Source organism: Aythya ferina, assembly GCF_964211825.1.
Source record: "Aythya ferina genome assembly, chromosome: 5".
NCBI classification, from domain to species: Eukaryota; Metazoa; Chordata; class Aves; order Anseriformes; family Anatidae; genus Aythya; species Aythya ferina.
The window spans coordinates 9,305,743-9,328,909 of record NC_140301.1 but is presented as its reverse complement, the minus strand read 5'-3'; the positions used below and the strand labels follow the sequence as shown (position 1 = coordinate 9,328,909).

The 23,167-nt window shown below is 37.5% G+C and overlaps 1 protein-coding gene across 13 annotated transcripts in view; it reads right to left on the bottom strand.

Moving 5' to 3' along the window:
* The window catches only part of LOC311438201 (uncharacterized protein), an 87,233-nt gene extending 66,603 nt beyond the window's left edge, over positions 1–20,630 (bottom strand). For 11 of the 13 annotated variants that reach the window (XR_014693985.1, XM_084522324.1, XM_084522328.1 and 8 more), the window contains exons 1-3: positions 20,470–20,630; positions 15,373–15,426; positions 1,756–1,910 (exon numbers count right to left, since the gene is read on the bottom strand). Coding sequence is in view for 1 of the 13 variants with exons in the window: in XM_084522321.1 (XP_084378447.1) it covers positions 1,756–1,805 (50 nt within the window). In the remaining 12 variants the exon portion in view is untranslated. The remainder of the gene's footprint in view (positions 1–1,755; positions 1,911–15,372; positions 15,427–20,469) is intronic. The other 2 variants (XR_014693986.1, XM_084522325.1) reach the window with 1 other exon arrangement.
* Between the last annotated feature and the right edge of the window lie 2,537 nt (positions 20,631–23,167).

Genomic DNA, 23,167 nt, shown 5'->3' with positions numbered 1-23,167 from the left:
AACAAACTTAATTTCTTCCAAAGCCTATCTTACTACAGAAAGTCACCAAACACACAGCAGTCCACACTCTTGTTTCTCAACAGAGATTGTAAATAAGACAAATGATAAAAGGTGCTGTTGATCTGTTTTGGTGGCCTGCCCACTACCACAAATTTCAAAAGCTGTTACGTAAGGCCAAATCCCGAAAAAGATATGTGAGAAAGTCAGCGGATTCACTGGTTTTCTGAACAGTGTCCTGGAATTTTGTAAGGTGACTCAAGAAATCAAATGGTTAAAAGATGGCAGAAAGGTTTACTGGAACAAAAAGCTGCGTTATACGACAAACTATGTAGACCTACCAGCTAGAAATTCATATAAAACAGGGGAATAATATAGTTAACCAAAATCAAAACTTATAAACGTAATGGTACTTGAGTTGGTGGACCCACCAGGTGTTATCAGGAAGGGAAAGCAGAGGGTGTTTGAGCACAGACAGATACATTCCTGTACTACTTGCAAAGTTTCACCTAAAATACTGAATCATTTAGGAGCTTTCAGATACCCTTTTAAAATGTCTTTTCTTCAGCTATTTTTGACTTACCATACTCATTAACTGAAGCTGGAAAAGCAGGCATATTAAAACAGACCCCTTAGGCTATAGTAAGGAATGTTCTCTTCACTTCCACCACTGGCTTAACTCCACCCACCACAAAAACTATAGTGGGAGAACTGGAGTAAAGAAAGCATCGATGATCTTGTGCATGTGAAAAGCACCTTAATCAAGGTATGTAGAGATCTGCTGCCTAAGGTTGGAGAGCCCAGTAGTGAAATGTTACTATTCAGAGAGTGATTTACCATTTACTCATGCAATAAGGCACCAATACTCAACGTGAGAAGGCAAAGCAAAACCTGTTGTTAAATTTCAGGGGTTAAAATGGGAGAAAAACTAAACAAGATTTTTCCATTACTACAAAACACTGATTTTATAACCTGTCCTCATAATTATAATGAGTTAGCTGATTGGCATAAAATCGGTATTAAGTCCAGTAAAGTTTGTAACTGTCCAAAACATTTGCCATAGTAATAATCAGAGTTTTATAGAACAGGCTGTATTACTACTCAGTAATTGTCCTCTTTATTGCAAATATAAAAGAAAAGTACCAGAACTGCTATTAGAGCTGAGAAAAAGCCTGTTAAAACATGAACTTCTGGAACTACATGTTTCAAAGTCAAAAATACCAGCTGGCTGGCTATAAATATAGGACACAATCTAATTAAGTCTAATCCTTAGATCTAGTAAAAGTAGGCCCTAAAAAATCTGGAACCTCACCTGAATAATAAAGGAGATTAGGATTTGATCCCATGTCCCTGATGTTAATTTGTCAACCTATATTGCCTGGCAGTAAACAATTAAGGGCCAATCCTGAGAGGCTGCTAGAAGCTGAGGGAACTTAATGCCAGGCAAAGATAAAGAAAGAATATTGCCTCCTGTTTACACTGGGCATGAGCTTTATATAATTATCCTACCAGTTAGGATTAACTGGGCAATTATTCTAGCAAACAATAAGACATTGATGACAGTAAAACAAAAGCATCTCAGACCAGCTCCTTTGTTAGCACTGCTGCCAGCCAGAGCCCCACTGAATCGTGTCGGTCCTGGCTGCCGGCCCAGTGCTATCAGTCCACAAACAAGGGCTGCACAGTTATAGGGGCTGCAGCAAAGGAAACAGTTTTCCTAACCTGTCAGCATTTAAGAACTCAAACATTTTTCCTTACCACATAAGGAGCTGAAAATTTGGAGGGAAAAAGGTCCACAGACTAATCATATCCAGCAGATGGGCTTGAGAGAACAGTTTTGCTTTCCACACTTTTGAACTATTTTCCTTCAGATTTTGGACCTCCTTCCCGTGATTGAAAGCTGCATTTCAGCACTGAATTTGGGAAGGATAAAAAAAAAAAAAAAAAAAAAAAAAAAAAGAGAGAGGAGAGAGAGAGATAAAACATCAGGATGGGAATATCAAAGGGCTTTTTTTATTATTATTATTTTAAACCCCCAAAAACTCTAAACAGGAGATTCAGCTAGCTCAATCTTTCTTGGCAACGATTCCAGTTCAGCAAAGAGACTCATTTAGTCAGAAGACTTCTGCCCAGCAGTAGTCAGTGGTACATAAAAGATAAAAGAATTCCCATAACTCTATTTCTAGTACAGAGGGCTCTGTTCAGGCCTGGAGTGGCAGGGACCATCCTCTGGTGGTATTTCCATGCTCCACACCATAACAGGCCTAAACAAATTCCAAGACTCCAGAAGCTTAGACCTAATTGGTAATCTGGCCAATTATATCTAGCCATAATGTTTTCTCTCCTGTACAAAGTGAAAATTCTCTTCCCACTTCTGGGACACATCAGAAGATGATTGTGTCTGTGGAACACTTCAGCTCATGCTAAATCTTAAAAGAGCTACAATCTTAAATACTACAAAACCTGAATGTTTAGATGGATATTCAATACCTATGGCAAAACTGACCTTTAAAATCACTAGCATTCAAGTATTTCAACCATTCTGTCACTATAGCAATATTTAGCACCACCATCTTGAAGGAGACCACAGCTGAGAATATCTCTTAGTTATTCAAATTCCAGTTTTTCCAAGATTTACCTTACCACTTCGTAAGAGCTGGTCCTCTGCACTTGTGACAGATTTATTTATTTATTTCATCCTGGATGCTTGCTACCTTACCAAGGCTTAGGTAAAAGCTCCAGACAAAATGCACCTCAACCATATTGAAAAAGGGACAAAGTCTGAGCCTAAGTAGTTCTTGGTCATGAACAAAGTCTAAAACTCATAACTTCTTCTATGACTACTAGTAGCTTTTACTCCTCGTGTTTCATTCTGGAGACCAATAGTCACAAAATCAGCTACAAATATGCACTAAATAAATAAAAGTTCCCTTCAGTTTAATCTATACATATAGACATTTTTCCAGAACTTGAAGGCTGTGGTATTTCTTTTCCCCTTTTGTCTTTTTTTTTTGTTCAAAGTTTGGTGGGGATTTATTAAGGTGAAAAAGAACCACAAGGAAAAATTATTTGCAAGCCAGGAAGCCATGCTGGTTAGCAAAATACAGCAGGAAAAAAAAAAAAAAAAGAGAGAGAGACGATCTCAATATTTTCATACTTTAAGCAGGAAAGAAGCAGGGGATAGATACTTTTTCATCAATGTGATGCTACATTTACATCCTTGTTCCCTCTGAAGACTTACACATGCTTTTTAGTTTTGACTGATAATAAATAATAGATTTCCTGCCATTAACTACAACGTTCCCCTCTCCCCTCCCAGGTTAACGGGTTCTGTCCAACAGATCTGGTCCTTCACAAACAATAGCTCCCTCACTGCTGAGGCCCTGCAGAGGCCTGTTGAAAGCACACAAAAATATTTCTTCTGCTCTCTTCCTGAACTTCTTAAACTCTAGGTGACCCAGAGTAAAATCCATTTTAATGGGGCCTCGGTTAAATTAGTCAACTGAGCCCTTGTTGAACTAGCCAACACTATTCAGAAATAAAAAATAATTAAAAAAAATACATTCTAGTTTCTTTTTGGAGTCTTGGTTTTTACTTTACTTTCCTTAGAGGGAAAGAAATACTTATGTTCCCGGTCTTAATTCTCACTTCACTGTAGAATTAGCCAGCATTATTTAAACAGTACAGCCACAGTTCATTAAGTTGTGGTGCATTTAGTTTATGGAAGTTCTCCTTCAATGCCATAGCATATTAGGTCCTGTTAGCCTACTAAACTGTCTGACACAATTGTGCTTTTCACTGAATAATTTCTTCTGCTGGTGACACAAGTCCAGTGAGCTGTGAGTAGAACTGAGAGATTATGGAGGTCTCTTGTCATGCTCCTTGGACATGCATAATAAAACAGTGCCTTGGGACAACATTTTTCATTCAAAACGCACTTCAGACTGCTCAAGAGCCTGTTTCACAACATTAAAGAGTATCAGCAGAAGACTGAGAAAAACTTGTAATGCACATGATAAACATCAGAAGTTCATTTTCACTTAGAAATGGCTTAAAATCGAGCAACATCTTCCAGATTACAGGAACTTGCACACGTAGTGATGAGACACTGTCTATACTTGAAATGATTTACTTAAATAATTTTTTATACTGTGATAGCATACTGTAAATGGGTACTTGCACATATGTACCTTATGCTGATTTGACAATTAATACCAGGAAACTTCTAAGGATCTATATGATTTACAAATTCCTTTGTAGTTTATTCTCTCTACAATGATACAAGTAAAAGGGTAAACGTGTCCAAGATAGCAGGGCTGAGAAGTATCGTCTTAATCTGTAGCTCCTATCAAGGTTTTCTGGCATTTTATTGATCTCCTGTTAGGGCTACTGCCTCACATTTCCATTGACAGCGGATTGTTTGCAGAACCTGAAAAGATGAAATAAACCCTGCCACATTCACTAGTCTTTTAGAATTCCACATCCACAAGTTCCTTATAAAGTTATATGTTCTCTGGATTTACGTGTATATAATACTCTTCTTTATGATCGAAAAGACCTAAATACACATTCCTTCAGGTCTCCCTTGCCTTCTTGCATTTCTACACAAGCAGCTAGTCTCTACCAATCCACAGATACGCAAAATGCCCTTCTTTCATGCTGGCATTGATTTATTTCATTCAACATTCAGAAGCATTCTTAGGAATGAATCTGAGGAAACATTTTCTAAAGTATTAAGCAGCTCCTGGTTTTGAAAATCTTACCACACCATTTAGATGGTGAGTCTGTAAGTCCTGAGGCAAGTTTTCAGTATTGAGACAACAGAGGAGAGAAACACTCCTTTTAATACTACTAGAATTTGATCATTTCAACAGCCATGTACATTTTGAAACGTAGCCCTTGGAATTTTGACTCTACCCCCCAGGCACTCTTTAAACAAAGGGTGCCCACATTTGCTGTATGGGTCTTTACACAGAGGTTAAAAACAACATCTTACAGTAAAAACCACAGCAACAAGAAAAACACCAGTTTAAATGATGAGCCACAGCTGGAGATCAAAGGGTCAACATTTTGACCAGAAGGGAATCCCTTTTTGCCTCCTTGCATTATTTATCAAACTAATTATTCAACTGCAACAAAGAGCACTGTTTCTCCACTTTTGCATCCATTTGCCTCTAAATTTAGAGAAATTAGCAATAATCAGTGTGAATTAGAAAGAAATTCACAGCTATTACAATACTAACTGCTTCTATTTTCTTTTTGCCTCTCCCCATCGCATAACCCTTAACAAATTTTGCTTTCTCCATTACCAATAACTTAGACTTGCTCTATTTAGGTTAAAAAGTCACAGTCCTTAAAATAAGATGCTTATCTTCTTTCAGCTGCTGAAGTCTAAAAGTGATCACAGTCCTCAGTCTTTGTGAACTTTACAACTTGTTGGATTTTTCTTGAAATGTGTCTATTCTTAAAAGCCAAACCCATGGAAAAATAACTGAAACCAAATGCCATGTGATCAGGGCCAACCATAACACATGAGAGCCCTAAAATAACAGGAGAGATACTGTGGTAATGCCTGACCTTCTGAACTGTGCATATGGGTTGAAGCAAAACAGCCCATATTCACGTCTTAAATGGTGCATACTAATAGTTTATTTGTAATGCAGAGGAACACAGTTTATAGAGCCATGATTTTAAAGCTTCAAGGACTTGCTTTAGATGCCAGAAATGACTTCACTTTTGGAATAAGCTTAAACAAGGTCACAGTTGAACTTTATTAGCTTATATGGTCAAAAACAGTTCAGCAGGCAGTTTCAATAACTGCGGACATTCCCTCTTTTTCTATCATGTTTCCACCTCAAAAAAGGCAGGTGCTCTACCACATCTTCTGCTCTAAATACAGGGTTATTCAGGGGGCCTGAATCTAGCATTTCTAAAACTTCAAATATAAGTTTACAGGCATACAACTGCTACAACAATTTTCTTACGAGGATGTTACCAGCCTGTTCAGACATGCAACCAGCCCTTAACTCCAGTGATACATCTATCAATTACACTTGGATCAGTCCCACAGAACCTGTGTGTGTGTGATCCCAGTCATCTAAAATGCAGATTGTGTTGCTGCTGAGAAAGATAACTGAGCCCTTTAGTATGTATCTAAAGTGTTCAGACCGTAGTGCCATCAGGGTACTTTCTGACAAGGAACGGTAACCTTGGCTAAGATAACGAACCAATGATACTTCAGTGAACACTAACTTCAAACAACAAAACTATGACAGTGTCAGAATAATGGCCGCTCCTATCCAGTTTACACATATAATCAGTCAAGATGTTGAGTAAATGGTATTATTATGAGTTAAATATCCCTACAAACTATGAGTGGGAAATCTACCCTCTATCCAGCTTCAATGTGCAAGACGGCCAGAAACTCAAAACCAAACCACAGACACGTCACTGACACACAAAGAAAGCATATACAGGCTTGCTCAGGAACAAACAAATGTTTCCTGGGTAATGTTCTGAAACAGAAGATGTGCAACTCTGACAGCAGGAAAAGAAAAAGTGAGGAGAAAAAGGACAAATGCATCAATGACTACATCTAGACAGTTGCTGAAGCCTTGGCAGTGTAAATAAAAGGGAAAAAACTTTGAAAAAGTTGCAGGGTCTGGTGCTAGCTAAATGAGGCTTCCAGCTGAAAGCAAGGAAACTTCTTCTAATTATTCTTATATCCTGTTTTCAGGGAAAATGTTTATCCTACTTTCTCTGTAGATGAACAGGATCAGTATAGAGGCTCCTCAGTCCACAGCCATGCTTTCTTCCCTGCTGGAAAAACTTGTAGCATTCATGGCCTTCCAGACAGCCATCCAGTCAGAAACGTAAACTGGTGCTACCCACAGCCCTTACGTTACACACATACAACGAAATCCTGGTCCCACTCTAGTTGAAAGTCCTGCTTCTGCTCACAGGAACACAGACAAGACTTTCTTTTTATGCATATTTTTTCTTCATTAACAAACTTTCAAACAAATAAAGAGAAGAGTGCTAAAGAACCCTATAAGATAGTTTTAACTACCCTTCCTTCTAGGTCTTGAGTACACAAATATCTGCACAACCATGCCTACAGATCTCTTGCAACAGAAGCTACGAAAAATCCTGGCAGAGGTGGGCGAGTCAATATGTAAAAGATAGTCAAACTATGCAAATTGCCATGCTCTAATTCATAGGCAGCTGAATGAAAATGAGAAGCTCAGTTATCTGAACTGGTGAGATGTGGCAGCCAGACCACAGAGGGAAAAAAGAGCAGTAAGATGTTTCCTAATGCATGAAGAACTAAAGAATAGAAATAGAATCATTCATCATACGCAAACAGATAGGGTAGCATGGCCAAAGGATGAACTGTTACAACAGTTGATTTTGGCACAGGATCATGCTTAGCTGTACTACTTCCTTCAGGTGAAGTCCTGCTGGACTGAAGTATTGCTGGACAGAAACCAACCTTTCGTCTGGCCAGAGACAAGCACCGAGACCTTACAAACTGAACTGCTAGAGATGGGGTAAAAAGTATAAACGACCACTTCCTATAGTCATCAAAGAACAAGATCACCTTAGAGTTAAGCCTTCATTAAAACGAACTTTTTAAACCTTATTTAAAATCCATGGAACTCAGTAAATTGGATGCTTCCAATCATTAACAGGGATACTTAGGCCCTTTTTTAGGGTTTTGGTATCTTCAGACAAGAACAATCATTTCTTTCTTCTCTGTTGGTTACAGCCTATAAGAGAAGATGAATACCCAGAGCTAATCGGGGCTCTGACAAGAAGGCCTAGGGCTTAAGGAGGCTGACTCTGGACAAGGACAGATAGTACCAACATATTTTTCCACCGTGATCTTGTACTGTATCATCTGCTGACAGCATTCATAACACCTTCAGGGTAACACCACAAATAGAGACATGACTTTGCAGGGAGGAAAAAACAAACAAAAAAAGGGAACAGTTAAAGGCTGCAATGTCTTTCTTCTAAAGTCAGTAATTATGATGAAAAGTCCAAATATTTAATATGATCAAGACAGAAATCCTTCAGCTCTGACATCTGCCCAGTCCTATGACATGGAGGATGATCCTGATCTTCACAAAAACATCCCTTCATCTGCCTCCTCTCCCATTGCGCCAAACCACTGAGCTATTCTCAAACACTTGTACAAACAGGAAGAGGAAACTGAGCGGATACTAACATCCTAATCCTCAGAAATTAGGTAGCTCCCTTGTGTTGTATCATTTGCTCCTATTTGAATCCTAATGAGGTACAAAACATAACAATGTACAGAAACCCTACTTAATTCATAACAATTTTAATTCTTAACATTAGGCCTTAATTTATAGCTTCATTCAAAGTAGCACAAGCAGAGGTCTTACTGCAGAACTTTGAAATGTTATCTACGCAAGATTTGAAAAGTTTTGATTTCTGATTTCAGTGAAGTATCTCAGACCTTTTATATACTGTGCCCTCTTTTAAAAATAAACTTAGTTTCCTGTCTGATACATCTGTCCTTCTTCAGTCACAGAAAGCAGGATAGTTTTCAAACTTTTTTCTCAATTCATCTGATACTTTCACAAGTGCTAGAGGGCAACAACCAATATTGACACTTCATAATAATTTTGACTATATAAGTGTCCTATGAACAACAAAACCAACAAAACCAACAACAAAAAACTGAGAATATTTTCAAAAGCTTCCATTAACCTGGGGTTTCTGGTCTCGAGCTTCACAACTGTGGAGCTCTTCTGGGAAGCTACAGTGTATAGCTACACTAGCAGAAAATGCTGCGGAGTGTTGGCTAACCCTAAAATGCTGAGTGGAGTAACAGTCTCCTGTCCTCCCTTACCTCCATGTGCCAGAGGTTCAACACCTAACTCCACTGTCTGATGTTCATTGTGAGAGCCAGTGAGTATCCTTCCAAGTGATGCCATTGTGAGATGAGGATTTACATCTTTAAAAACAGGATGAACATATAAAGCCTGTGTTTACATCGTTGAGGTTTGACAAGCTGGAGCCGGAATATCTGTAATCTGATAGCAAATGTAAAAATTTAGACATGGAATTTGATATTTTATCTTCATCACATAGATCTAATACACACAATAACAAGTTCGTATATTTCACATGTATACCCTATATGTGAGATACTCTTTGGCAGATCCAGCCAGCTCCCCTGCCAGATATTGAACTACCCTCAGCTGTTTTTAATTTTTGGAACCTCTTAAAAATGAAAAGACTCGCTGTTTTGTAAATACTTTAGCCAGTCACAGATATTCAGCAGTATAAAGAACGGCAATGTGAAACACTTGTTTTCCGTAAGTTCACTCTTTTTGCGATAATCAAGCATCTTACAATCAAATAACACCTCTTCGTCTGCTTTTTAGTATAACACTAAAATACTCAGACTGAGATTTATGCAAGCAATGAAAGGAAACTCATGCAATGTTGAACTGCTTCCTTAATCTGAAGAAATTTGGAAAAGGTTTTGTTGAAAGCACGTAAACTGACACAAAACCTTGCATGTAATGTCTCTGAGAAGCGAACTACCTTTCTGAATAAATGAAAATGAAATCCACGACTGTATTAGTTATGCAGGTAGTTAAGACCACAACAAACTAGTTTGTATCTCATGTTCAACTGTACATTATTGCTGTCCCCCTCCCTTATATTGGTCTAGAAGTTAAGTCTTTGTATCCCCTCACCTTCCTGTAACCTACTTGTGATACCACGACTAACTCAGAGGAGGAGAAGTTAGAGATAAAGAAAATGATTGGGGGTTAAGAAGTCAACTACACAAGAGAATGCCTGCAAGGCATGCAATGTGCTGCGTCCTGACGATGAAATATTTGTTCTTCAAAGCAATTGAGGATAAGCTTCCAACAACGGAAGAGAATCTAGAGATTCATTAGGACCTAGAATTCAACGAGATGAAAGAAAAGTCCCACTCATTTCTATCAACGCTTCCATCTAAACAGAATATATTGAAAATTGCTTTAGAGGTGAACTCCTTGCCATTTGCCTACTACACTGATTAAATCATACTTTCTTTGAATTATTTGCTTGCAATCTTTTTATTATTTAAATCAAGCTGAAAGATTCCATAGAAAAAAACTAAAGCTCATGGGAACAGTAATATTGATTTTCATGTGGCTTAAAAACTGGACAAATGTTGCAAACCTCTCGTGGATATGAGGATTGTTCGGTTTGATAGAAGTGTTTTCAGATTCAAAAAGTAACCATTCCTTCTTAAAAAGCAAAATTAGTTATGTCATATTGTGCAATCATTTTCTTACCACATAGCAGGCAATATAGAAATTACACTCTAGTTACTAAAATCCAGTAAAAAGATTCTAAAATGTGTAGGAGCATTTCTGTGCGAACAAATACAGCTCTGACAAATTCAAGAATCCAGTAAGTAATGCCTTAGGTTCTTTTTGAAGACACAGTTTATTAAGAATCAAACCATATGTGGAAGCTTAGAGAGTACCAAAACTTCTAATGAGTGAAGCATATATTGCAAGTAAAACAACTTTGCGTTATATAAATAAAACAGTAATTTTTTAACTTTTTGGATATAAGAAGTGCATGGGCTCATTGGTAGGGGAGTTTGATTACTACACAATTTTTTCACAGTACACCTTACACTTCCTGCATTTCCCAGGAAAAGAAAACATGAATGCAAAGATACTCTATCAAAATACACCCATGTAAGATCTCTGACACCCAAGTGCATTCAAATTCTGAATTCCACTCTCAGTAATGAATGGAAAAACTCCAGTTCCACTAGGAAAGGCCTATCTCAGCTGGTATTTTTGCAACTGACTTTTCCCACTTTCCCTAAAATGGCTTTGATAAATCCCTTGATCTCTGTCTCTGGCTGACACTTAAAGTCTTTTAAACTCAGAGTAATAATGTTTAGTGTTTTTGCTGATAGTGCAAGTCTGGCATTAAATTCTAAACATTAAACCAATACCTGGAATATTTATCACTACAGACCACGTTTACTTAAAATTCAGAAATTGTGATGAAGCATATCACACAAGACTTGAAGCCTCCTTTCTTTTCAAAGGAAACACAAGTTTTCCTCGACTGGATTATCATCAATAAGTATAACAAAACCTGCCATAACTTTGTTCCTCAATCAATGAAGAGATTCATCTAATTATTTGCCTTATGGGCCTACCAAATACAGTTCAAACAAGCTACGTTCATAAGCCTCAAATACATCAGAACTGCTTCCTGGGGCTCTTAAAATGATGAGCAAGCAAATCAGTTCAGAGAACAGAACCCCTGACATTCTGCCAGGAACCATGTGTGGAGAAGTACTTGAAAAAGATGTAATACTGAGAGACCTATCCTGCCAAGGTGAACTGTTCAATGGTGGTGTTGCAGTGGTCGTTTGAATGATGGATAATGCATTTTCATTTCAGTCTCTTAGTTGCAAGATTACACATGAACCATATTCAAGAAAAAAGAAATGTACTCTTTCAAATTTAAGTTAAAATCTTCATACAACCACGTATACAACCAATTTTTAACAACCATAATCAAAAGCAGGGGTTTAAAAATCAATATATTGCAACAGGTTCACTACAATTTGCAAGAGTTGATAATGATGAGAAACTTTCAGGTCCCTTGAAACTGGACGTTAGGTCATGTTCTCTTTACATAATAATTATTATTATTAAATATAAGCAAATTCCTATCCACTTTTATGATCAATAAATAGCACATGCTGGATAGACACTGCATCTATATTTGAATCTCTCTGTATCTCTCAGAGAGAAAAAAAAAAAATCTTGAAAAAAGCAGCAGTATCACAGGATTTTTTTAGATTTTTTTCCCTCAAGGACTTGAAAAAAAAAAATTCCAACCACACTACTACCATTCCTGTTATATTTGAGACTGGCTATGTTAGTAGGGCAGAAAAGACTTAACGGGAACTTCTTTTTGTCACAACTCCTTGAAATCAGACCCCCCAGTCTTTACACATACATATTACGCAGTGGTCTGCTGCAATGGAAATAGATAGGTCTTGTACTACCTACTGGCTATCCTTTTTGCTGGGTCAGATGTTGCTGGCCTACTAAAATGGGGGAACCAGTATCCTTTAGCACACAGGACAAGGACTTTTAATTGCTGTGGCTTGACCCAGTATTTTCAGATTTTTTGGTACACAAACTTTGCTTTTTGTGATGTTGTGAGGAAGTTATCTATGAGAGTTCCTTTTTCACAACTGATTATGATTCCATCATCAGTCATGGCTAGATATCAAATTACTTTTGGCATATATCTTGTATTACAATCTGGCCACAGAGTACTAAATCAGTGTTTCACAGAAATTTCTCATCATTTCACTAAATGCAGCATGGTTGTAATTTTAAGGGTTTCATTTCACCTCAAATGTAGTGTTCACACAGCTGCGGGAAAGCACTAGGAAATGGGTAGCAAGGCAAACTTGTGAATTACATTCCCAGTGATCATAAAGACATTATATACTGGATATTTTATTGCTCCTGTCAAATAAAATTTGTTAAAATGTATGTTAATCAGGCTTGATAGAACCTCTTAGCTTTTTTTCCACACATCACAATTTTCAATATCGTTACTAAATGGTATACTGAGTATCTAGGCATATCGTCAGCTAACTACCTCATCTTTGTAACCACTGTTCTCACCTGATATTTGGGAGGAACTGGAAGCCAAGCAAACAGAACTTTAATTTGGATTGACCGGCATGGTTGTGCACCCAAGAAGTGCAAAAAGCACGAGTCAATCCCCAGTAAGTTAACGGAACGTTAGCTTACAAATCACAGCACTAAGATTCCTCTGTTTTCATAGTACTTGGAGGTGTTCTTTAATGAAAGTGAAATTATCATTCAAACTAGGATTACAATTAAAAAATATCCAAAATAAGTCTCAAAATAATGTTGTGATAGTAACAATAATTGTAGATCCAGTTTATATCAAGACACAGCAAATGCTGCAGAAATTGTGAACACAAAGAGCATATGGCAAACCCAACCTAACAGAGACCTGCACTCTAGATATCGTCATCACAGACAGTCAGTATGTACAATGGAAAAAAGCAAGAAATTCTAGTGTGCAAATTGTCTTTCTAAAAGATATGTAACTGCACCCTGAGCATGCCAAATTATGCTCATTGATATAAAGGAACATAGTGGGAATAGTTTATAAGGTAGCTGTCTAAAGTTAGGTGAGATGAAACCCATGGCACTTGATTTTTGTTTTTCCTTTACCTCAAATTATTTAAGACAAATTTGAGGAAAGATTTTTATTTAAACAGATCAGCAGCTTCTCAAAATCCACCTTCTTTTGGGCACATCAAAAGTTGTTCACTTAAGAAAAAAAAGAAACACTTAAAACCAGTCTTGAAAGTATACAGTGACCAATTCTTCACATTGCAAATCATGTTGCATTTGAAATCCATGACACAGGCTCTCATCCCTCCACTCCCTTCTCCAGCAACTGGAAGAACTTGTCTTTCCAAAAAGCTGGATTCTGCACTATGCCTCAGGCTGCAGTGAGTCAAGCTTTCATATGGGATTGGCTGAATGGTTGTTTCTTTTTTGCCTTGTGGTTTTTGTTTTTTCTTCCCCTAAAAAACTACCAAGGGGACTTGGGGTGGGCTTAGAGTGTAGAAAAGTTAACCTGTTTTTTAACTGCTAAGAGAGGAAGATGTTTACAAAGCAACAACTGCTCTGTACATGTATGAGAGCAGTATTGGATTTACAATTGGTTATTGTTTCCTCTATTGCCAAAACTTTTTTTTTTTTTTTTGGCAAGAACTTTTTGGTGTGCAATGTTAGTTCCAAACATTGTTTGTGTTTGGTTTATGCTCTACAGTAATCTTTTCTTATATTTTTTAGCTTTTTTAGCTGCCTGGCAGGGCATGCCTTTCAAACTCATAATCAAGAACAACAACGTGGCAGCAGAGATAGAAACAAAATTAAAACAAAGTGGTGGAAAACATAGTGATCTTGGTTCCAGATAATATTTAATTGCATGTGTGTGAGACACTGCCTCTTATAGCAGTGGATCATCAGTGCAGTAAAGGCAATACTGTCTATGCTAGCCATTACAAAAAAAGCCAGACAATGGCAGTCCTCCCTTATCACTCAGCTATTCAGTGTAACTGAGCCTGCTACGCCCTGTTTCATGTGTGTTTTTACATGGCAATCAAAAGTGCTTATTTATGAAAGCTACTAGCTCTCAGACATGCTCTAACATTGGCCAAGAGAACTTACTTAGCTTGTCCTAGATCTAACAAAGAGTCGGAGGCAGTTAGATATATAACTCAGGAGGTTTAAATCAAGTTCTTTGATTTCATCTCAAGACAGCATTCTTTACCCACTATACTGTCTCAGCGTTAATTACAGAGTATTCTTTGGAACTCCACAAGCTATACTGAGGTAGACAAGAATTATTTTTTGAGATCATGATTCAAAAGCTTATGATTATTCATTTTGCTTCCCTTTTGAGTTAAGAAACTGAAGTGACACTAAAACTTAGCCAAATGTTTTTCATAGATATAAAAATACACATATTATATATAATAAGACTCCGAAGAAGTGCATTTGAAATCCGTATGCAAATAAAAATATAATTTCATACATGTTTCTACTCTTAAAACAAGTCCCAAGATAAAACAGAACAAATGCTTCATAGCATTAGAAGAAAGAGGAAAACAAACCCCTGGATACGCTTTGTAGATCATATCATCAACTTGTGAGGCATGTCTTTTATTTACCAGTGATTTTGTCTAGAAAGTCTAGACTGCAAATCCTTTATATAGGACTTGGATATAACTTACCATTGAATATACACAAAATTAAAAGGAAAAAGTAGCACGCTACTGCAATACCTGTATTACAAATAAAGTCAAAATGCTAAGTAAATCTATTTCTCTTCCCAGCTAGCCTCTTGGTTGATCACAATGGGAAATAAAATTTGCAGTGCACAACCATGAGTCGCCATCCATGCATATCTACTCTGCCAAACAACTGTATGCAGCAAAACCTTAACTGTAACGTAGATGCTAAAGAACAGAATTGTAAGAATAATTAGGCTTTTAGCATCAGTTAAGGAACTACACTTTCCCTCTCCCCAAGGTATCATTCAAACTGTATCCAAACCCAAACTGAAACTGTCCTTACCAAGGTAAAAAGCCTAAAATATTGTTTGCTCAAAATCAAACTTGCAACATAAAACAGTTTGTGTCAGTTACTATAAACAGAATATAAGATAATTAAAAGATTTTTCACAAAACTTCTGAAAAAAAAAATCAAAGCACATCATTTTCCAATAGTCAACACTTACCATGAGTATCAGTGATTTCTGTTCCTTTCTTTCCCATATATTCAGGTGAGTGACCTAGTGGAGCAAATGAGAATAGATTACCTGGAGACTTTTAATTCCTTCTGTTGGAAGTATTTTGGTTTGCGTATATAAGTGGGAGTTCGTGGATCAAAGACTTGAATCTCCTATATCTTATCTTCTAGGCCAGTGGCTCTAGAATCATTACTACTTGTAAGTTATCTTATAAAAACTAAAAATGAAAAATACAGATTTTGACAGCAAGGCCTGAGGGAGACCAAATACTGTAAATTTATTAGTAAGGAAAGTAAATTAACAATAAATCGTCTTTCATATATAGAACTAGACATGAAATAGATCAATATTTTAACTGACTAGATCAAATAACCATTATATGAGATTATGCTTTAAAAGTATCAGAGGTTTATGGGTGAGTTTAAAGGTATAAGTCCACTTTTCAAGAGTTTTAAAAGGCATAATGTTGAAGTTTAGTCACCTTACTCCCATCTAAACGGTTCAATCCTGAAACCTTATACCTCTGAAGCAGCCTTAGAAGAACCCTAACAATTCTATGATCAACACACCCAGGCCACCTGAAATAACAAAACAAAAAAAAGTAGGAAGGTATTTTTTTAAATGATTTGTTTGTTTTGGAATCTCTTGAAACACTACCAGCACATCCACTGCATTCAGGAGATCACATAAAACCTTACCAATTTTCAAAGCCATTCAACTTAACCAATAAGGAAACAAGAGATCGTGGTCAGTGTTTAAGCATGGCTTTGATTAGTAGTTCAATAACAACTTCAGCCTAAAGAAAAACAAGGAAAAGAGAGGAAGAGTGGGGAGGGAAATCAGAGGCACCTGGATCCTAGACTTTCTCCAGACTCTGGTTCCTGTATCTTTTGCATTACTAGGAAATTAAACCAGTATGAGAATTCTTCCCTTGCTAAATTTGTCAGGGTTATATTGCTCACTTCCACTACACCAAGCATGTTAGTACTGTTAAACAGACTTACCCTACCATTTTCAGGCCTGAGGAGAGCAAGAAATATTGCTAAGATTTGAAGTACACCCAAGAAAACCAGGAAGTTTTGTACAGTATATGTCACCTGTGATAGCCTGGAACATTATAGACAAGTGCTAGCCAAATACTTTCATGTTCAACCCTAGATCAATGCAGCAGCTTTGGCACCTCAGTTTAATACATATCCCACTGTTTAGATTCTACTGATGACCTTATCTAAACTGTTGTCATTCACACTTGGCTTGGAATAATTTTGATATAACCCTGACAAACCATATGTAGGGTGTTACAGAAACAATGCTGGACAAGCAGGGTAATTCCTGTGTTGCAGTTAGACACTAAGTATATGTCTATGCCATGTGAAACAAATAACGCAACATAGGCACCATATTCTGCCCATTCACAGCTGTAGCTGCAGCTGCTATCCATCTTCCGTCTTTGTTTCCTGCATCCCTAGCAGTTACATCTAGTATGGAAACTGTTCTTGTGAACTTCATGTCCTTTTACACATTTGTCATGGCCTAACTCAACCTGCTGTGAGCTGTGCTTAACTGGAACAGACATCCTAACACTCAGAGAAATCCTTTCTGAACAATGGAAATAAAAGACCACAACACAGGAGTTTCCTGGGACCCAAAATCTGTAACTTGAACACAATTTTCTTAGTGAAGGCTGAAGCACGGATTTCTGTTGCTATCTTTGAAGGGCTCTTGGAACTCAGGAAGCACAGCCATCCTGCTTCCTTTCTGGGGACTGATCAATATGCTACATAGTTTTCAGTAACTTATTTAAAGATGGATGCACGTGGCAACATAAAGAGGAAACTGAAGAGGTTTCTTCATACCCTGACCAGCTTCTTAACTAAGACATGAATTTCAGATCTGCACAACCATACAAGGTGGCACTGCATAATAGAAGTTCTGTTTTCTTTTTTTTTTTTTTTTTTTAGCATGTTAATGTGCCATACTAATATTAGTACTGAATGCAGAGGTCAAGCAAAGCAGGAACAGCTATGAAAATAAAACCAACCCTGCTCAGCCAAAATCTCCTCTCAGCCAATTCTCCTGCCAACTTGCATATATAACCCACAGGTTAAGTCCAAATCTCACAGTCAAGTCCAAAACTAAGTACCTTCTCTACCAGCCCACTCAAAACTCCGCAACTTAGTTCCACAAACTTACAGGAAAGGATGCCACACTAAGATCTCCTCCCTGTTTTCTTTTAAGGGAGCGCTGAGGGTTGGGAGCCTTTGCTAAGGTACAACAATATACCAAGAACATTGTGCCTCAGCAGCAGTACAGACAGAAAAGTGCAAAGGTGAGTCAGACTGAAGCGATGGAGAAAACATTCTAGCAGCTTTTAACATTCTGACATTGCTGCTTTACTTATTTACAACTTGTTGCCTTAATCCCAAAACACATAACCCTGCATTGTTTAAGTAACACATGAAAGGCAAAGATGCATCTTCCACTGAACCTGTGCGCAAAAGCACCTATTAAAATATTCTTGTCTGTGTTAACCACTTACCATGTTTAGTGCTAGCAATATTGAAACCACTGCACTTGTGACTTCAGTAAAAGAAATCAAAGTCTGAATTCTTTGTAACAATATCATTAACATAATCAAACCCACCAGCAAAGATAACCACCACATAGTTCAGTAGATTCTGACATCAAGAGCTACAAGTATCTCCATTTTTGAATCACCCATCCTGCCAATTTTCCATAAATGCAAATTCACCTTTGAATTATTTAGAATCCCTGCTTGATTCAGTAAGTTAGACCAAGCAAACAATTAAGTCCAGATACTAAGAAAAACTCCTCTTTTGCAAAATTTTATGTACTTAACTACAGTTAGAAAAGACTGTCTAATAGGTCATTGTAAAATGAATTACTTGTGTAAAAACATGGGCATAACTTTATATACGAAATGGAGGCTATGCTAACTGAACAGGCCTTAAGCCCCTTGCCTCAAATCCAGGAAAGCATGACAGCTTTAGCCCTGCTTTATCAATGATCTCTCTAGCACATTACAAGCTAATCAAGTGTTTATAAGCTTTACTAGATCAGGGTGCTCAGATTTCCTTTTCATTACTGAGTTGAAACTTGGTTCATCATGTTTCCCAGAGGACAGCAGGCTGGAACACTTACCTTTTGACCACAACAATAACGGATGGAATCTTCCATAATTACTCACAAAAAATCTCACAGTGAAAACGACATCTGGACTACTGACAGCAAGTCAAGGAATTATTTTTACAATTTAACATTACACTGGCAAAGGTATTATTCAAATCTGATGCATTATTTGGTTCAGATGAAACTTTGGCTCCATACCAGAATTGGTAACAAAACTTCCATCAGTGAAGCTGTATTATGTTACATTAATAGGACTACTTCCTAAGAATGCACTGCTGCCTACAATAATAGTGACCTCTTACCAACCATGTTTTCTCTGATTTCTTTTCATCCACTTACTGCTTGTAGACTTTCATCCCTGAAATATCAGCGTGGATCTACTGACAATTATTGGAAAGTCATGTTGTTTTGTGGAGCAACTACACAGCAAAATTTTGAACAGCACAGGCTCATAGGAGATGCAATCCTTCACAGTAAGATTGAACGTGGCAGTCTATTTATGACTGACAGAAAGAGAGGAGCAAAGGTTCTGCATACTAGAAGGATGCCGCAGCCAGGATTTGGAAATGGTCTGTGAATTCTTAGAACTAGAAGTCCCACAAAAACAAGGGGATGAAAATAAGCTGAGCTTCAGTCGTGTATTATTTTAGTAGCATAGGCATCAAGATGCAAGATCTTGGATTATTTCTAAGGAGTAATTCTAGATTCCACAACTTGATCTACTGTGAAATTTCATGAGCACAGAAATCCAGGACAGAACTTGAGAGTACTGAATGCTGTTTAACCTTACAAAGCGTTAACATTTTATCTTTCTAACATCTGAGAAAGAATAGTGTAAATTAACTATCTGCCACAACAATATGAACTTATAGCTTTCCGTAGCATATAATCTTAAATTAGGCTATGATGCCAGGAAATTTTTATTTTGTGGTTGATATCCTGTTGGAAAAACTCCAAACATCTCTTCTCTTCTGTGCTCAGCAAAAACAGTGTGTTGATTGAATCAGAGCCAATATGTACACTCATGAGCTATCTTGCCTTAACCGTATTTGTAAACTAGTTAGGACAGAACTATATGTATGATGCTATAGATAAGATACAGCAAGGGCCTCATTTCAGACTTCCTATTTAAGTCCACTTAAAGCTGTCTCTCCAAACAAAACGTTTTGATTCTGAAGACAAGATAAACCTTTCCACAGAAAATTTGGTGGAGGAAAAACAATACCATCTATGGTTGGAAGAGAAAAGGAAAAATAGCTTTAAACATTTATTACTATGTTCTAAAATCTCTAAATCAGAATTCCAGAGAGTACTCGGCCTAATTATTCTGGCTGGGGCATCTGAAAAAAATCTACTAGACTTCAACATTTACTGATATATCCCTATTCCTGAACCAGATATGCACTTAAGATTTATTTAGCCCTTCTGCCTGGGTACAGACATGAAATCATAAAGGATCACTCTATTTATTTCAGCGTAGGAACGTCTGTTAAGTTGCCATTTGTCACTATTCAAGCCAAGAGAAATCTTGTCAACTATGTGTTACAAAAGAATTGAGCCATGGATTCTTTCATACTCTGTTAATATAAATGCTGTCAATACCTATCTTTATGTGATAGGTCATTTTACCTCAAAATAAACACTGTAATGCTTATTTGTTAGAGCATTTACATTGTATAAATTCAAAGTCATAAATATGCACTCATGTAACTAAGTCAACACACCTTACTGGTGGCCACCTGCTATTGCAGAAAAACTATCCCAGAAAATATTAACGTAATAGCATAGGGCTCCTCTTCAATGACAGCAGAGTCCTAAAAAATCAATGTAGGTTAAGCCAAAATTCATCATTCATATTATGGTAAAATGCTGTACCTTCATCTAAATTCTGATGAGCGTCTGGTAGCTTACACAATTGTCTAACTTCTTACTCACATAAGGTATCTCCACATGGGAACATCAGCAGGAGAGATTGACAACTAATATGCTAATCCACTGGTTTCAAAGCCAATTCATCATGGACTCCTTACAACAGAAGGTGGACGCAGAGTTCTACGTTTTGATGATAATGTGCAGACTTCTTCTGTGAAGCCCATATACTCCTATTAAACAGAAACAGAGTTTGACACTCCACACAGTGGACTCCAAATTTCTCCTGTTTATAGTCAAATTAATAACAAATAAATACACAGAGTAGTGTATGAACAGTAAAACATATTTTGTTTTGTTTTGTTTTAAAAGAAAAAAAGTAACTTGCAGTGAAACAAACGCTTTACATACTTCACAACATCAAAATAACCTATAAACAACATTATGAGAACACTGTATTAAGTCATGGCAGTGACCTTGTTAGTTGTTATTGCTTTTCATGAGAACTGCATTAGACATCTCTAATTCACTTACGTATTAGAATAAGTAGGTTAAGTTAGTAAGTACACTGTTGAGCACAGTGTACTTGTTGAGTACACTGTTGAGTGTAAGTATCTTACAAGACAGTAGAAGTGAAATGCATCAGATCAGCCTGCGCACTCCCAGTATGCGATAAACTGGTATATATATTCATGTGTATGCATGTGTAAATACACAAAATAGTATTAAAAATATGTAGGTTCACATGGAAGCTGTTACACAGGTCTATTGAGCGTAGTCTGAGTTTTACTAGCAGTGAGTCAGAGTTAGATCCCATTTCTGTACTACTGTCACTAAGAACTAGGGCTGCTGGCAGGAAAACCTCCAACTCCTTCATGGTAAATAACAGCTTGTTTTACGCAAGGAGAATTGCACTCTAAGCCACATCTCTGCTTGAAGCTTGCCTGCACCTTGATAAGCCATCTCTCAGAATTGCATCACTTAGTTATGCTACACGCTAACAGATTATTCTTCTTGGTCATACAGATGACTTAAGGCAGAGTCCAAGTTCAGAGACCGAGTAAGAAACACTTTTTAGAAGTACAGAGGCTCTCATTGCCTATTTAGATATGCTGTTATCAACATGGGTATGTCATGACCCATGTGCTTTTAAGTACATGCAACCTTTTCCAGGACAGTGACAGTTACTGAATGCTTAACCACTCAAGTAAAACTAGACAAGACCAAATAAAAAAAGAAAAAGCACTCCTGTTTTATAAAAAAGATAAGGATAAAATGTTAATACTTAAGTACAAGAAGTTTGGTGGTGTTTGTTTTTTTTTTTTTTTTTTTTCTCAATGACAAGGAATGATAAGGGTAAAAACAACTTAATGGCTGAAACTGTAGTAGGTTCATCAGTCTTCATTCTCTCCTTGTTGAATAGTAGTTTTCAGACCTTTAAGTCTAAGTACAATGCCATGTATCTATACCACATAAATAAATATCTCTACTAATGACCACATTTAAAAGCATATTTCTTCTGTTTCATATAAGGTTGCTCACAGGAGGCAGAAGACATCCTCTATATTACACACCATCAACAGTGACTTCAATTATATAGGATATCCTATCCCTATCCTTATCCCTATCATATATGGGCTGAAAGGTTTGCAAACCCCAAACAATGTTTTTCCTTTCTAAATTGATCTTTTACTTCCCTGCTAAATTTTACTAACCAGTTCTCCAAAGTGGATGCTATAAGTAAAAAACATGTAAGTTTTTGGTGCTTTTGGTGTTTCTTTCAGGTAGTCTGAAAAAATGCAATTAGTGCACAAATGTTCTGAGCTTACGCATGAAAGCAACGAAGGGATTAAAAGACTTGATGCATCAACAGAACATGTTGACTCTGGACAGCTGTTGACATAAACTCCTGTCACCTCTGACACAAAGCTAAATACATCAGAAAGATGGGGTTAAAAAACGATAAAGCATTCCAACCCTTGTGACATATAGAAAAACCTATAGCATCAACACAAACCATAGAACCATAGAATATCCTGAGTTGGAAAGGACCCATAAGGATCATCGAGTCCAACTCCTGGCACCACACAGGTCTACCCAAAATTTCAGACCATGTGACGAAGTGCAAAGTCCAAACGGTTCTTAAACTCCAACAGGCTTGGTGCCGTGACTATGTTCCTGGGGAGCCTGTTCCAGTCTGCGACCACCCTCTTGGTGAAGAACCTCTTCCTGATGTCTAGCCTAAGCCTCCCCTGCCTCAGCTTGACACCTTTCCCACAGGTCCTGTCACTGGTGACTAAAGAGAATAGATCGGCACCTGCCCCTCCACTCCCCCTTGCGAGGAAGTTGTAGGCCGCAATGAGGTCTCCCCTCAGCCTCCTCTTCTCCAGGCTGAACCGGCCCAGTGCCCTCAGCCGCTCCTCATACGTCTTCCCCACTAGGCCCTTCACCACCTTTGTAGCCCTCCTCTGGACACTCTCCAGCAGTTTTACATCCTTTGTGTACTGTGGTGCCCAGAACTGCACACAGTACTTGAGGTGAGGTTGTACCAGCACAGACACTACAGTAATTCCTGCATTTTTGTCCTTCCCAATTGTTTCAGGTGTGGTAATTACAGATATGGGTAGTAACGTGAAGAACATTTAAACAAACTGCATTTATTCAGCCTACATAAGAGAAGGCTCAGTGGGGAGTTAAACACAGTCTTTGACCATCTAACAGTTAGCCATGGAGAAGACAGGTAGCCTCTTCATTACGATTCTTG